Here is a 17,133-nt window from a genome sequence, read left to right on the forward strand (position 1 = left end):
ATGATTTGGGGAATTCATAAGATAATACAAGTAGTTGATTTTCTAGTAAAAGGTGAAATTCAGGCAAAATTGCTATTTGGTGTGCTGTTGTAACTTCTTCTGTAAATCTCAAAGGTAGCACACTGCCGAAATGGGCTCACAATCCAGTGAGGGAAATCTTTCTTGGAATATTTCTTCTTTGTTATCTGTTTGTCAAGAAGCTGTATTTAAATGCACAATAAACACTGTGTATCCTGTTAATAACATTTCCGCTCATGACAAATATGCTTACTTTGGTTTAATTCAGCTTGAGTAAGGTTTGGGTTTTGTTTTGTTTTGTTTTGAGGCATGGTCTTGCTATGTAGCTCAGGCTGGCTTAAAGCTCATTATGTAAACAGACCTGTTTGATATCAAACTCAGAGCCTGCCTCTGCCCCTGCCTTCTGACCTTCTGAGTGCTGTAATTAAAGGTCTGTGCTACCACACTGGGCAACTTCAAATTTTAATTTGAGAATTTGTGAGCAATTTTCTATTTACACACACACACATGTAAATATATATATATATATATATATATATATAATCTTAATAACATACATAGTGTATATATATACACACTAAATATATTATTAATATAATTAATATGTATTATATTAGCTATAGTTAAATGATGAGTTCAATGACTTTCTATTCTTTTAACAAATTTTGATTTGTTGTTTGATAATTTTCTAGATGTTTAGAGTATATTTTGATCATACTACCCCTAACTCCTTTTCCATGCTTTCTCCCCACCAAGATGCTCACTAACAGCACCCTTCTCTCAACTTCACACCTCTATTAATCACTCACTGAGTTCAGGCAGTGCTGTCTGTTGTCTGAGGTTCCCAGCTGTCTAGTCCCAAGAAAATCACACAGAGATCTACTTTAGTCATAAACTGATTGGCCAATTAGCTTCTTATTAACTCTTATAACTTCTATTAACCCATTATTCTAGTAGATGTAAGCCACATGGCTCAGTACCTTTTTCAACAGGGCAAGTCACATCTTACTTCTTCTGTTTGTGGGCAGGACTGCAGAGGGAGCTTCCCTTTCTCCAGAATTTTCCTGTTCTCATTGACCTGCTTCTACTTCCTGTCTGGTTGTCCCGCCTATACTTTCTTCCTGGATACTGGCCAATCAGCGTTTATTTAAAACATAATTGACAGAATATAGACAATTGTCCCATACCAGTTGTCCTTATGGATTTGTATGTAGGGTCATCCACTGGGGAACAAGCAATGTAAATTGAACCACTTCAACTTCTAAGGATAATATTACTATTAAACACATTATCAATTTTATAGGATACATGTTGGATGATACTTTTCTTATTTGACCCCTCATAAGATTCACATGCGAGTATCCTGTGATACATTCTATTATTTTGTTTCATATGCATGCAAATTGAGATAGAAAGAGATTCACATAACTTATTGGGTATACAGCCAATGTAAAGAAACTAGTAAGGACAGACTGGGAGAAATTTAATTTCTATTTGAAGGATATTCTACATATATTAAAAATTGTGTAAGGTTTTTAATATTTAATATTTAAAAATTCAATTATGAAGATTATGTGTGACCTCTCCATACTGTTACATAAAGTACATATACCCATGCTAATATATATATATATATATATATATATATATATATATATATATATACACACACATATATAAGGAGGCTGGTATTAAAGACAGCTATTTTAATTTAAATGGTTGTTTTATTTTTCTGTTATTACTAACCATTACACCTCCCTTCTCCTCCCATCCACTCCTATTTTTTATCTAGCCCACCCCATTCACTCCTCCTTCATCTCTGTTCAGAAGAGGCCTCCCATGGGCTTGCACAAAGTGTGGCCCATCAAGTTGATGCAGCACCAAGCTTCTCCCCTTATGTTGAGATGAGACCAGGTAATCCACCAATGGAAAAGGTTACCAAAAGCAAACTAAGCTCTAGAGAGAGGTCCTGTCCTCACTGTTAGAAACCTTAGAAAAAAAAAACCAGGCTACACGATTTTCACATACATGTAGAGGGCTGCACAGGCTCCTTGACTGTTGGTTTTACATCCATGAGCTCCAGTGAGCTCAGGTTAGCTGTCTCTGAGGGTTCCCCATCATGATCCCCCTGGCTGATAGGATCCCTCCTCTCTTTTGCAAGACTCTCAGAGCTAACACGGGGCTGGTCTGTGGATCTCTACTTCTGCTTCCATCAGTTACTGGATAGAGTATCTCTGATGGCAGGTATAGAAGTCACCAATCTGTTTAAAATAGATGACCAGCTCAGTCATCCTCTCCCCCACTGTTAAAAGTCTTAGTTGGCATCATCCTTATGGGGTCCTGGGCATTCCCTGGCACCAGGTATCGGAGCCCGCTCTGACAGGAATCATCAAGCGGTACCTCAGAGGGTGCATGAGGTTATAGGAAATGACAGATTAAGAGAAATGAAAACAGAAACATAGGATAGACCGGGAGGACTGAAGGTAAATTCCAAAGGGCCCTGAGTTCATTTCTCAACCAGCATATATACGAATTACAGGCAGAACAAAGGGCAGTACAGTTAGCTAGTGGCCTCCCTACACTGTCCTTGGGGGATGCTCAATCTGGTGTATTATCTAAATACAAGAATTCAGCTGTTAGCAAGCAGCTACAAATCACTAAGGAGGAGTGCCTACAGTTGGCATACCCCAGTCCAAATCTTAGTAGATAATGTGTTCTTTCTCATGTGCAAAAATGCTCTTTTCCATGGACTTAATCAGAACTTTCTCATCGCCCTTGAGGTTACTGGGAAAAGCAGAACAGGAAGCTTGAACTCAGATGACTTCTTTAAGGCAGAAGGAAACTCCAGATGGAAACTGAATCACACGTGGGTTCCCACAACCAGGTTTCACCCTAACCCCCAAATGACCCCTGATCAAGACATCTCTTTTGTTAGTCAGCTGCTCCATCCTGCTTCCAGCCTACCCTCCAGCACTGAGCCCACTCAACTTGCTCCCTTTAGTTCCCATCCATTCACTCCCCAAACACCACCCGTAATTTAGACAGGAGATCTTTTCTACCTCCTGTTCCTAGGTAAATCCAGGCATTGCTCCCTCTTTGGACTTTCCTTGTTATCTAGCCTCTCTGGGGTTGTGGATTGCAGGTTGATTATCCTATACTCTACTATTAACAACCACCTATGAATGAGTGCATACCATGTTGATTGGTATAGTTGGGTCTTGAGGTAGATTGATTCCCAGATTTTTAAGAAACCACCATATCTAATTCCAAAGTGACTGTACAAGTTTACACTCCCACCAGCAGTGGAGGAGTAATTTCCATACTCCACATCATCTCCAACATAATCTATCATCAGTGTTTTTGATCTTAGTCATCTGACAGAAGTGAGATGGTATCTTCAGAGTTGTTTTATTTGCATTTCCTTGATGACTAATGATTTTGAGCAATTCTTTAAGTTTCTTTTGGACATTTGTGATTCTTTTGTTAGGAATTCTATGTATAGATCTGTACCCCCTTGTTTATTTGGATTATTTGGTTTTTGATGTTTAGCTTCATCAATTCTTTATATATTTTGGAGAACAGTCCTTTGTCAGATATAGGGTTTGTGAGGATCTTTTCCCCACTCTGTAGGCGGCTGTAAGTAGTTGTTCCTAATTTATTAATCCTTTTAAATGAGCGTTGCCAGCAGGTGACTTTTTCCTGCATTTCGGTGATTTAGTTTTCAAGCACATTCGTTTCTGCCAATGAATAGACATGAAAATCCAATGGCACAAACTAAAGCTTTGTGGTAATTTAGAGTCTGTAAAATTTTTCCCATCTAGACATTTACATCCTTGTCATCATTTCTAAACACTTTTTAATTCAGTCTTTGCTGTTACTGTTTACTTGGAAAGCCCTCTTAGTTTAATTATAATTATTCATGTATCCTTTGTGTATTTTTGTTGTGTTTCAGAAATGTACTTTGTCCCACATTGTATGGCTTTTAGAATTATTGAATTCAATTTATTTAACCACTGCTTTGCTTACAACAACATCCATTAATCTATTTAAACTTGCATAGAATACGTTGCCAAAATAGACATATGCCAATGCCATTTATTTGTCATTTGTCTTCCCTCTCAATGGTTGTTTGCATTCATTCATTTTGTGTGTTTGTGAGCTGAACCCAGTAATATACAACATGTAAGCTCTGTTTGGTTCAAAGGCAGAAAAGTTTCTAATTAAAAATAAAGGGAGGAAACACAGTAAATATATATTTTTAAATGGCCAAACAACTCTTAAAAGTAAAAGAGATTATAAATGTAGAAAATTAATTTGAATATTGCCTTTTCTCATAAATCAGGTAATGGTGATAAATACAGGTACGTCAACAGTGTCTAGTGGTAGAAAGATAATTATGTTATTCATGCTAATCACTGAGAATCTATGAGATAATGCATGTATAGATATTGTCTAAGTCCATTCATACTCCAATAACAGAATATAATACTTTAGTTGTCTTAAAGTGGAAACATATTCCTACAGCTATAGAGCCAGATAGGAAGGCTGGAAAGAAGGCACTGGAAGAATTCATGCCTGGTTATGGTGGTCTTTCTCTTTCATAGCTGGGACATTCTCACTGGAGTCTTGTGTTCCAGTGCTCAGGGATTTCTGTGGAGTTGCTTATATAAGGGCTCTAATTCCACTAACAAAGCAATAGCCTCATTAAATAACCACCTACAAAATTCTCCACCTTCTGACACCTTCTGATGTCATCATAAGAATTCCTTAAAATTTCAACATGAGTTTTAAGAAAGGACAGACATTCATATTCTAGCAGATTCCACATAAACTATTTTTAACCAAACTCTTTTGGGAAAGGCATAGCAGATATGTCCTCATTCACAAGTAGAGAAAGTGAAAGAAATGTCAGATTTAAACTGGAACTTCTTTATTACAGTTCAGAGTGAGGTGTCTTTTCAGATCTTCATTGATTTTTTTTAAGAGTACTAGTATTTAATTCAGGAAAATTAGACTTGGGTCAGGTGCTTAAAGGGTATTTTATCTGCCTTCTCCAAGCAGCCAAAGGCTTTTCCCCTGATCACCTTGATAAACTGCAATGCATTCCTTTCTTTTGCTCTCTTGCCCTTATCACATGGGTAATCTTCTGCAGGTTTTCTCCCTTTCTGGATGATGGTACTAAAGGAGGTGAGCCATTCTATGAAGGGCTCTTGGCACTAATGGCTGCACTACTCTACAGGTTGAGAGTCCTTCCTGGAGTTGTACAGTTCTTCAAAGTTGAGATATTTCCTCCTTAAAGAAGTCACATAAAAAAGAAGAAAAGAAATACTTGCTAGAGTTCACCAGAGAAAAGAGCAGAGAAATGACAGACATGATGATGGAACATTTGTCTACTAAAGATACAAATAGTATATGATGAAGCATGTCTCATTTAAATTTTCATACTCATGAACAAATAGAGTCTACATTTTATTCATGCTCAGAATATTATTGGATCTTTATAAGTGAAAGTTAATTAAGTCAATTGTTATGTAATTAAGATAATAACTCATAGAAAAAGTGTTTAAAAATGCCATTCTTAGAAGATGAAATGGATACATAAGTATGTAAAATTAGTGTAGGTGGTAATAACATCATTTCTGTATTTCATTAGCATAAAAATATAAACTATATTATATATAAGTTAATCAGTATGACATTCTAAAATTCAATAAAGTAATCAATATTATAATAATACATTTATAATAACTGAAAAAATCTTTATGGATAGGAAGTCCAATACAGAGAAATGCATACATATGCAAAAGTTTGTGTGTCAAGTGCATCAGACATTCTTTATGTATGCTTGGTGTGCAGGGATGCATTACCCAAAAGTGCTGGGCCATTTCCAGTGTGAAGCCTCCTTAAGTGAAGGACTCTCTTTCTACCCATACATTCTGCCATTGCCACCTGGCACCACAGCACAGAGCAACGATTCTGATCCAACTTGGACTGCATATTTAAAGTCATGCTCTAAAATTAACCATTTCTCTTTATAAACTAATTATCTCAGTTATTTTCTAATAATGATGGAATAATAACACTGGGTGTTTGACTCATATTAACTTGATGTGGAAGTAAACGTTAATGTGAAAGTAAATGTGTAATAATGGCACCTTTAAAATGAGGGCTAGTGTTTCTATTCCTAAGATTTACTTTGCTTAATACTGAAAATCTGTGGCGTGATGTAGTCTTAATATAGAACTCATAAATTTAAAGTCATATATAGTTTTGTTTAACTGGTTTTGTTTTTGAAATAGGCTCTTGCTTTTGTAGCCCAGCTAAACCTCATGCTCCAGTTTCTAGCAACTAAAATTATAACATATGGCATGGCACCTGGTTTCAATATGCTATATCTGAAAATAAGTGTAAACCATATACACAAAATTGTTTTCTGTATGTTTTCTTCTTTAGAAGTTGATCTCAAGGTCTTCATCAGAAAGCCCAATTGTGCCTTAAACTAGAAGATGGCCCTTTGGGAAAAGTTTTATATAGTTCTTTTTAGGGACTTTACAAATGCCATGTAATGCCAAAAAATGTATTCTATCCAATAAAATGTAATGACTCCTTATTTTTGGCATTATTAGCCTCTTTATGAGCATTGTTATTTTTAGAGATGGGATCATAGGCTTGTAAGTTCATAGTAAAATGCAAATTTGATATTAAAACAAAACTATTATGAACAGTAATTAAATGAAAAGTCAGATGAGTCATGCTTACTTAACAGTAATTTCTGAATCAGTTTAAATAGAAGAGGTATTATTATGACTTAACATCAGGAAAGGTCAGTATTCAAATCTTCAGTACAGAACACTGGTGTATACAACATCAATTGGAATGGAACAAAAATATTATCCCCCCCATTCACTTAATTTGCCTGATTCTTGTAGGTGAGAAGTGATGAGATTGCATTACAAATACATAATACAACCTTTATATCCATGAAGATTTATACCTTTAAGATGATCATGCTTAAGTGTGGGAATTAGAACCTGGGGATAAGCTCTTGAGCTAAATAATTTTGTTAAAGTTGTCATGGCAGAAGTAATCACTGAGTTTTGAAATTTGCATACAGAGCAGGAAAGATGATGTGATTTGGGGTGAAGCAACATAAGCAGTGGTCACTGAGGATGGATGCAATGCCTCACAGGACCTTTCCGGGCCTTGTTTTTAAAGAGCAGAATCTGAGCTGTCTGGGAAACTCAAATCAATCATTACTTGTGAACATTCCAAACACCATTTCATAAACATATTCCACCATTTATTCATCTTTTTATCCAGAATTATTATGAGTATATGAGTCAACATCTTATGTGCAATGAACAGAGCATACCTGCATAACCTAAGGCCTGGAAGTCTTAAAGTTCAACAAGATATCGTCTTGTTTAATCCTAATTCATCAAAGTTCCATGTGTTGTTTTTAACAACCTCACAATAATAAAATTATTAGTACTTTCTCCATCTTTCTACTCAGACATTGATCATGGTTCTCAGTAGCCATCCACCCACAGTAAGTCAAAGATGTTAAGAGACTCTTTTTTGAGACAAAAAAAGGAAAACTATTATTCTACTCAGCATCTTATTCTGGGGTTTTTGTAACATAGTTCTAACATTTAGCTAAATGCTTATTTTTGAGATACTTTTATTGTGTTTCATGGCAGTCATTATCTTTGTTAATCTTAAATGATTAGAATTATTCATATTCTAAAGAAGAGATTGAAAATTTGACAAAAGTAGAAAATCACAATTTATCAAAGTACAGAGAATCATTGTCACTGGAAAGCTGCACCAAAATACATCCTCATTACTTGACCCCACAGCTTTGGAATCATCACTGATGAAGTAGCAGAAAGATTGTAAGTGCCAGCAGCCTTGGCTGGCATAAGTGAAACAGTGTATCTCAGCATAAGAGGACTGCTATACTCAGGAAGTCATTGAATTTGTGGTTGCTTACCTAAGAACTGCACACTATCAAGTCATACAGAATTCTAATATAGACAGGGAAAACGTTCAGAGTCTCCTCTTCTAACTCAGACATTTGATGACCTCTAGGATGAGGAGAAATAAGTTTTCTTAAGGATATATGATCCCTGGCAAGTTGATCACACTTCAGTAGTTATCCCCACATCTAAAAATATAAAGTAAACATAAGTTGGATTTAGTTTGCTATTAAGAATTAAAAAGAAGACATGGATTTTGGGGAATATGAGGAGAAAGATCTAGGAAGACTTAGGAAGAGATACATAGGATGAATATACCAACATTTTTGTATGAATTCTCAAAAAAATTATTAGAAACTTGTACAAAGACACACGGAAAATAGTAAATGGCTTAATAATTTGAATAGTTTCTATTTCTCTCCTTTGGTTAACAGTATCATCCATGTAAAAAATTACTAAGCTTTTGCTAATCAAAAATTTCTCTTAAAAGTAAGTTTTTCTTTTAAATAATGTTTTATTTTGTTATAAAAATAATAATATAGCCTAACTTTAGATTATTTTGTTTAAGACATATAATTTTAATCCTTAGTGTTTTTTTCAGAATGAAAATTTATAAAAATGCAATTAAATTTGTTTGTAAAGTGAATGTAACAATTGACAGATAAATTACATAGTACTAATATTTCCCTGAACCTTTAGGAGAAACTGAGACAAAAAATTAATTAGAAACAAAGAGAAATTATTTACACTGTACAGAAGAATTTCCACCTGGAAATTATGGCTGACTTGAACAGGGGTTCCAAGATCTTAGAGATTTCAAAAAGGTTTTAAAAACCACAAGTGGAGGAAGGAATTGTATTGTCCCCTGAATGTCAAGAATTTACACTGACATAGGTAAGGCAACAAATATCTTGTACTTAGGTTACGGGACTGATTCCTATAAGAACTTAGAAAGACCAGTTCTCAGAAGGGTCAGGAGGAAATGGCAGCTTCCAAACTTGCTATGACAAGGAGGAAGAGGTGCTTTTATGCCGATCTCACAAGGGACTGATTCACTTTAGTAAAAGACTGGTCACAGAAGGTAGTTCACTGATCTTGGAGTATTCAACGTATCCTGCACAGGACTTAATTCTGTCTGAAGTAGAGAAGCTTGAAGCCTGGTCACCCACATCTCCCTGACTTATGCTTTATAGGCGTCTCACACTGCTCTGCCATTTCATTTTAATCTACATGTTTTTATACACGTGGTGGATTTACAAATGCATACAAGTTTATGGTATTATTTATATTGGTTTTAAAGACATGTGAAACCAAGCAATCATGCCCAGCCATGATTTTGTAGATGGGGTTTTCTAGTTTGTGACTTGTTCACACTGAAATTTCAAATAAATTTACAATGTGATGTTATCTTTGACATTTTCAATATCAAGAATTACTAATCCTAAATAACATTGACATAAGTTTCTCTTTAGAACATTTTATCAAGCATCAAAAAAATAATAATAAATAAAAACACTTTAACTGAAAGATGTTAAGCTCAAAAGAGTTTAAATGTATTGCTTCCATTTTCCTGTCATAGAGAATGACAGCACAACATGGCAAAGCTTTCTTTCTCCCATGCCCACAGACTAACTGCCAAAAGTCACGAGCTAACACTTGCGAATAAATAATGATCCTTTAAGATAGACGATGCATCTCTTTGAATAATAATGCAAGTTTAGCTATCAGTAAAGACCTTCAGAAGGCCACACTTCATCTTTTACCTTTCTGACAGTAGGAGATGAATGGAAAGCTATATATAAGATATTTTTGCATATCATATTATTCATCATCCCTCATTCCTGCATTGTTCACACGGTACTTAACTGGTCCTCCATTACTTAGTTTAGTTGCTAAGAATAGTAATTAAGGAGAGACTTTTAGTTATAACAGATGACAGTGAAATAAAAAGCATATCCACCAATACATAGTGAAAGTCAATTTTTACAAAGCTATTTTTACCACGAGAGATGTAAAGAAGCTCTGCATCTAAACTATCATTAAAATATTAAAAGCACCAAGAACATCTGTATTTATACTCTTGATGAGATGAAAGCTGTAATGCTTTGCATAAATTATAAAGATGATTAAGGTAAAATAATTATTAGTGCTATGGAAGACTTTGCCCAAAAGTTATAAGGTATCCATAACTGACTAGAAGCTAAGCAAAACTATAAATTCAGTGATTAACATTATAAATTTAAACTAAGATTTCTATGAAAATTTGCAAATTTGCACTTGTTAAGGGCCACCTTGTAGGAGACCAAGTCTTTTGCCTGGTTCTCTTATACTTCTGGGGATTTCCATTTGATGCCCTTTGCCGTGGATAATTCATATATTTCTTGGCCTCTAGTAGAATCATGATCTCTTCTTTGTTTTTTTTTCTGTCTTTTCTGCTGAGGTGGGGAATCCCTTCTCTATATAGAGGGCCCCATGGGCATGAGGTAGGGACAATGCATATAGATGGTCCATGTGCACAGTGACAGTGATAGTTTTTCTTTTACTGAAGTAACATGCCTGAATTGATGCCAGAAGATCAGGGCTTTGTGCTGAAGTCTCTTGCTGAGAGACTGGACCCACACTGTCTTTTCTAAGGTGATAACTGTGGCTCTATCATATGTGATTCCATCTTGAAAAATATTGATCCTATTCAACTTCTTGTAACGGGACATCCATTAGGTCAGGTTTGACAGACTGAACTGTGTCAATCACTTCCGGGCTATAGTGGAGAGGCGCCACTGGGTTAAAATATAGCACAATACTACATCTGTTCGAATCAGATACAGGACTGCTCCAGAAGTGTCTTATAATGCGTTATTTGTGTGTTAGATACCCAACTCTTTTGGGGCCCCCTTAGGAGGGCCTCTACAGAGTGCAGGGTGGTAAGGGAAAGATCCTTCTATTTTAGATCTGTTTTCCTGAGCGAAAGAACTGACGAAAACACAGAAAGACAGGAGTGACACAGTAATTACAGTAAGGGCCATGATACAGACTTAAACTAGGAGGGTCCAGTGACAATTCACATGGACCCAAAACACCAGCTTTTGAGTTATATCCTGTTGCAAGGAGAGTAGAGGCTGTTTGTTTGTCCTGGTGCCTGGCTAGCTTACACCCAAAATAATCACACAGAAATTGTATTCATTAAATTACTGCTTGGCACATTACCTACAGCCTTATTGGCTAACTCTTACATCTTGATTTAACCAATTTCTATTAATCTGTATTACCACGTGGCAGTGGCCTACCAGGAAAGAGTCAGCATGTCTGACTCTGGCTGTTCTGTGGTGTCTGTCAGTGGCCTACTGGGAAAGAGTCAACACGTCTGACTCTGGCTGCTCCATGGTGTCTCTCCCTGACTCTGCTTTCTTCCTCCCAGAATTCAATTCTGTCCTCTCTGCCTACCTAAGTTCTGCCCTATCAGGCCAAGCAATGTCTTTATTGATTAACCAATAAAAGCAACACATAAACTGAAGGACCTCCTACACCAGTATGCAGTGTTTCCTAAGTGTCCTATGCAGAAGGCACTATAAAAGACTCACCAATAGAGGGTACAGATCTAGGTGACATTCTGTAGTTTCCTGTTTTTAGTGGAGGGTTCGGGGAGCCTCTGAGTTGACAGAAGCAGAGGCAGGAGAGCAGCCAGAGCCCTGCAACATCTCTAGGTATATATTCCCATGCAACTATCCATTCCATAAGTTATTGTCCCTGGGGATCTGCCACCTTTGTCCTTGGTATCCCTTGGAGTCTTACTGGAATCTACAAAATGTTACAAGGTGTCTTCTTCAGAGACAATACATACATTTAAAGTCAACAGAAAGTCTTTATTTGTTAACTGGTAAGTTACACAGGGAACGTGCTCAAATTGTGCCACCTCACAATTCTTTACCTTAAATGCACAAAACACACAACCTGGTTGAGACACTTTAGTTAGCAAGACACATTAGGGAGAAACAAAATTACAAAATCCAAAAAGTAAGGTTAGTACATTTAATAACTTTCCTAGATCTTGAAACTATGGACTAAGTCTTCGATGGGTTATGTCTTTGTTCCCATTTTGCGAACTATTGGGGTCTACATGCTGGTTTCTAAAAATGGTGCCTCTAACATGGCATCAGGTGTACTAGTATTTCTGGGTCTACAAATTTTTCAATAAATTAGCACAGACTACACAAAAATCTTTTTTTTTTACTTTTTATTTTTCCATTCAAATGTTTACACTTCCTTCTCTCCTCCCAATTCCCTCCCGCTTCCCCACTCACCCTTCTTCTTCCCCTCGCTGCTTGAGAGAGGGCAGGGAATCCTGCCCTATGGGAAGTCCAAGGCCCTCCACCCTACATCCAGGCCTAAGAAACTGTGCGTCCATACAGCCTAGAGTCCCAAAAAGCCAGAACATGCTGTAAAATCAAGTTTCACTGCCTTTATCAATGGCTTCTCAGTTAGCTCCCATTGTCAGTCACAATCAGAGAGTCTGTTGATCACATACTTTTCAGATCCAATCCAACTGGATTTGGTGAGCACACTGCCTCAGTTGGTGGACCAACCCATCGTGGTCCTGACTTCCTTGTTCATCTTCTTCCTCATTCTGTCCTTCAACTGGATTTTGGGAGCTCAGTCCATTGCTCTGATGAAGGTCTCTGTCTCTATCTCCATCCATCACTGGGCTAAGATTCTATGGTGATATTCGAGATAATCATTAGTGTGATAGTGGGACAAGGCCAGTTTAGGCACCCTCTTCTCTGCTGTCCAAGGACCTAGCTTGGGATATCCCCATGGATACCTGGGATTCCCTCTACAGCCAAGTCTCTTGCCAACCCTAAAATGGCTTCCTTAATGTAGATATCTTCTTCCCTGCTCCTATATCTATCCTTCCTCTATCTCCACCCTCTCACTCCCCCAAGCTCTCGCCAGTCTTTCCCCACTGCCATCCCTCTCCCCCTCTCCCCTTCTCCCAACCTCACCCCACCCCTACCTCCACCCCCATGCTCCAGACTTTTGCCTGGCAATCTTGTTTGCTTCCAGTTTCCAAGAGGATTTATATATGTTTTTCTTTGGGTTCACCTTGTTATTTTGCTTCTCTAGGCTTATGAACTATAAGCTTAATGTCCTTGGTTTATGGTTAGAGTCCTCAAATGAGTGAGTACATACCATATTCATCTTTTTGGGTGTGGGTTATCTCACTCAGGATAGTGTTTTCTATTTCCATCTATTTGCATGCAAAATTCAAGATGTAATTGTTTTTTATCGCTGAGTAGTACTCTAATCCGTATATATTCCACACTTTCTTTATCCATTCTTCCATTGAGGGGCATCTAGGTTGTTTCTAGGTTCTGGCTATTACAGATAATGCTGCTATGAACATAGTTGAACGAATGCTTTTGTAGTATGATTGGTCATCTCTTGGGTATATTGCCAAGAGTGGTATTGCTGGATCCTGAGGGAGGTTGACTCCCTATTTCCTAAGAAACCGCCACACTAATTTCCAAAGTGGTTGCACATGTTTACATTCCCACCAGCAATGGATGAGTGTTCCCCTTACTCCACATCCTCACCAATATAGGCTATCATTGGTGTTTCTGATTTTAGCCATTCTGACAGGTGTAAGATGGTATCTCAGAGTTGTTTTGATTTGCATTTCCCTGATCACTAAGGAAGTTGAACATGACCTTAACTGTCTTTTGGCCATTTGAACTTCTTCTGTTGAGAATTCTCTGTTTAGTTCAGTACCCCCCATTTTTTAATTGGATTTATTAGAATTTTAAAGTCTAGTTTCTTGAGTTCTTTATATGTTTTGGAGATCAGACCTTTGTCTGATGCAGAGTTGGTGAAGATCTTCTCCCATTCAGTATGATTCATGTAATTTTTAAATAATAATATAGATCACTATGCATATATTCTGTTATGACCTAGTATTTCACACTGTTACCCATAAACCTCTATATGTTGATGCAACATTAGACTTGATTGCATAAAGTTTTGAAACTTGTCTATGTTTGAGCACAGGTGAAAGACAACTGGAAGGAAATTATTTAAAAACTATAATATTGTTTATAAAGTGAACTTCTAAAACAGAAAATCTGAGGGCTAAAGGCCTTGCTGGTGTTGACTGCAACTGAGACTAGTGTCTTCAAGGCTTCAGTTTTGAGCTCACCACAATCAAAGTCAAGGAACTACCCAGATGACAACTTATTTCATTTAAATAGAAACTAGATATTCCCCACCAAAAGGTACTTCATAAAATAAGATGAATCACCCACTAATATAAATGATGTAAATGTCTACAAAGTGACATGCAGAAAGTGAAAAGTGAAGGATGAGATAGACTTCCAAGGGAAAGAGACCAAAGTGTAAAAATATCTTAAGGTAATAAGTGGCAAGCCTGAAAAGATTTCAAAGAATGATTGTTAGGTAACTTGAGAATGCAAGACAAAGTACAAGGCCAAACAATAATGTGAGAAAAGCAATTCATGAAGAAAAATTTCAAGAAGGAAAGAGAGAGATAGAGATAAAGAGAGAGAGAGAGAGAGAGAGAGAGAGAGAAAGAGAGAGAGAGAGAGCGATACCTTGAAATTCAAAAGTTCTAACAAAGAAATACAAAATGCAGCTTTGTGAACTTTTATGTAAAGGAAGACAAAAATGAAAGCATCGTGCCTCTTTCTTGTCTTCCTTGTCCCTTTGAGATGCACAAACTTGGCTATAAATATACAGAAGCTCAAATACATATAAAATGCTAAGGGTAGCTGCTATAGCAGATTGATTTTTTATTTTACTTGTTTTAAAAAGTTGAACTTTTCTACCTCTATGTTTCCCACGCTGTGATGTACTGTGGCTGGGAATTTTGAGCCCAAGCAAACTTAGTCTCAAAAGAAAAGGAGCATTTTTAGCTTGTATGAATGTCCTTTCAAGCACTTCAAGGCGGATGGCCTTTTTTCATGATATTTATCCTTTTATGTATTTATTCTAATGAAAGAACTATAGTTTATAAAACATTGTTAAAATGGCTACTGTTTTTTTTTTCAATCTTTGAGTGACATTACTCATGTCAATAGATTTCTTGAACTTAATATATCTTATTAGCTCACCTGGGCAGGCTATTAAGGGAACCATATATTTTCTGGTCTTTTTTTCCTTATTTAAAATACTTCTCATGATTCTGTCCAATATCAGGAAAGCGTAGACAACATTTAGTTCTATGCATTAAAAGAAAAGGAAATGTGTGTTGTCAGAAATCTCTGCGTTAATGTGACCTTCTGATTACGAATATTCTTTTAATCTTTGTTTTCTTATGAAAAATATGCTATCTCTTCACATAGACAAACTATAATCCCATAAAGCTAGTTTTCTCAACTGAAACTCTAAGAAATTTAAGTATGCACAGTTTTGTCATGCTGGCTCTGTTATCCAGAGGAGTGGCCATGACTATGCATGAATATACTTTCCGGTCCATGCACAAGAGTGCAGAAATACTCTTCTGTTCTCCATGTAGAGGCATGGTATCCATTCTTTAAATAACATTCCTCACACTTGAAGATGAGAGGAAAATGGAAAGTACTACTAAGCATGACAGAATAGTATTAGAATACCCTTTAGCTTTGATGGTGGTGTTTCTTCTTTGCTTTCAACCTGTATGGCTCTCTTCCTTGATGGCACTTGCAGTAGGTCCTGGGAAATATGACCTCCATCAGGCCTATATAGCTTTTACATTCCATTTCTTCTTTTCATAGGGTTTAGGGATCTGTAGGTTGTTTGAAGTTTTAAACACAGGTTGTTATTTTTGTCTGGATACAATTTTTTGACAGGACACTGGTTCCATTAAATATCACATGTCTAAACCTATTTGTCAGATACATGTTTCTCCCCAACTCTTAGAGTTTTTATTTTTTTATTTTAAAGCATTAGTGCCAACCAAAAGTTATTTGTTGCCTTTCTCCTTCCTCTGTATCCTGCCTCTAAAGTACAAGAAACCACAAGAGGATCTTGGCAAGAAGCTGGCTGGGAAAGAAGAAGCACATGCTTATTTGATCTTTGCCATAAAGCTGAACCTTAAAGCAGTTTCTTACTCAGAGTTACACTGTGTTGTGTTCCTTGTTGCATGAATTTTATAACTGGCAATTTTAAACATTTGAGTGCAAAAATATCTAGATTTTTTTCATTTGATCTTTTCATCCTTTACTGGTTTATTTCTTTCCAGCATACCCTTATTAAGAGCATAATGTAAAAGGTTCCTATTAATTTTTTTAGTCACTTTTTCTAAAAGCACAAATCCAATGAACATTTAATCCTCACTGGTGTTTATTCATCTTTCGCCATCTGTCACCATGTCACAGGAGTGTAACCTTGTCACCAAAGCTTAATACTCACTTTCATCAAGCACACGGTGTCTTCTCCCACATCTTTCCTTTCATTCCTCTACAGTTTTCTCTGATGAAATTATTTGTTATGACTGTCTGGATTTTGAAAGTTGAGTTCCCCAAAGTATTATTGTTGGATTTCTTTTAAGACTTCTTTAGAGCAAGTATCAAATTTCAGAGCTTTAAATATTACAAGTATCATGAAAAATATCAAATTATTAAACCCCAGATACTAATCTTATTTTAAAATGGTACATTTGGATTTTCCTCATCTACATAGAAATTTCCATATACATATAAAGTAATAAATGTGACTATCAAGTAAAAAAGATGTAACTGAACAAGCTTGTAAGTGTGTATTTGATTCATACTGTCATTTTCCTTAAAATATACAGTCAATGGTAAACTCATTAATTTGTCCAGTCTTTTTTCCCTAGGTGATTCATATGCTGTAACTGGACAAACAGTATTTGTTGATGGAATGATTGAAATAATATACAGTAATACAACTTCATTTTAATAGAAATATCCTATTTCAAAATGACTCATGCTAGTTCTAGATGTGTGTCTAAGGAGAAAGCAACAGACTGCCTAAACAGTGTTCCGTGCTCTCTTCTAGATCCTAACTCTCTGGCTGGCCAGAACGGCCCTGATCATGCTCTCATAGGAGGAATAGTGGCTGTGGTTGTGTTTGTCACACTCTGTTCCATTTTTCTGCTTGGCCGATATCTGGCAAGACATAAAGGTGA

General features: G+C 36.5%; 1 protein-coding gene across 3 annotated transcripts in view; it reads left to right on the forward strand.

Moving 5' to 3' along the window:
• Positions 1-17,133, forward strand: part of Cadm2 (cell adhesion molecule 2) — a 947,889-nt gene that overhangs the window by 921,948 nt on the left and 8,808 nt on the right. For all 3 annotated transcript variants that reach the window (XM_087899672.1, XM_087899674.1, XM_087899675.1), the window contains one exon: positions 17,004-17,129. In XM_087899672.1, coding sequence (XP_087755798.1) covers positions 17,004-17,129 — 126 coding nt within the window. The remainder of the gene's footprint in view (positions 1-17,003; positions 17,130-17,133) is intronic.

The sequence above is a fragment of the Myodes glareolus genome, chromosome 2 (assembly GCF_982192425.1).
Source record: "Myodes glareolus chromosome 2, mMyoGla1.1, whole genome shotgun sequence".
Taxonomy (NCBI): domain Eukaryota; kingdom Metazoa; phylum Chordata; class Mammalia; order Rodentia; family Cricetidae; genus Myodes; species Myodes glareolus.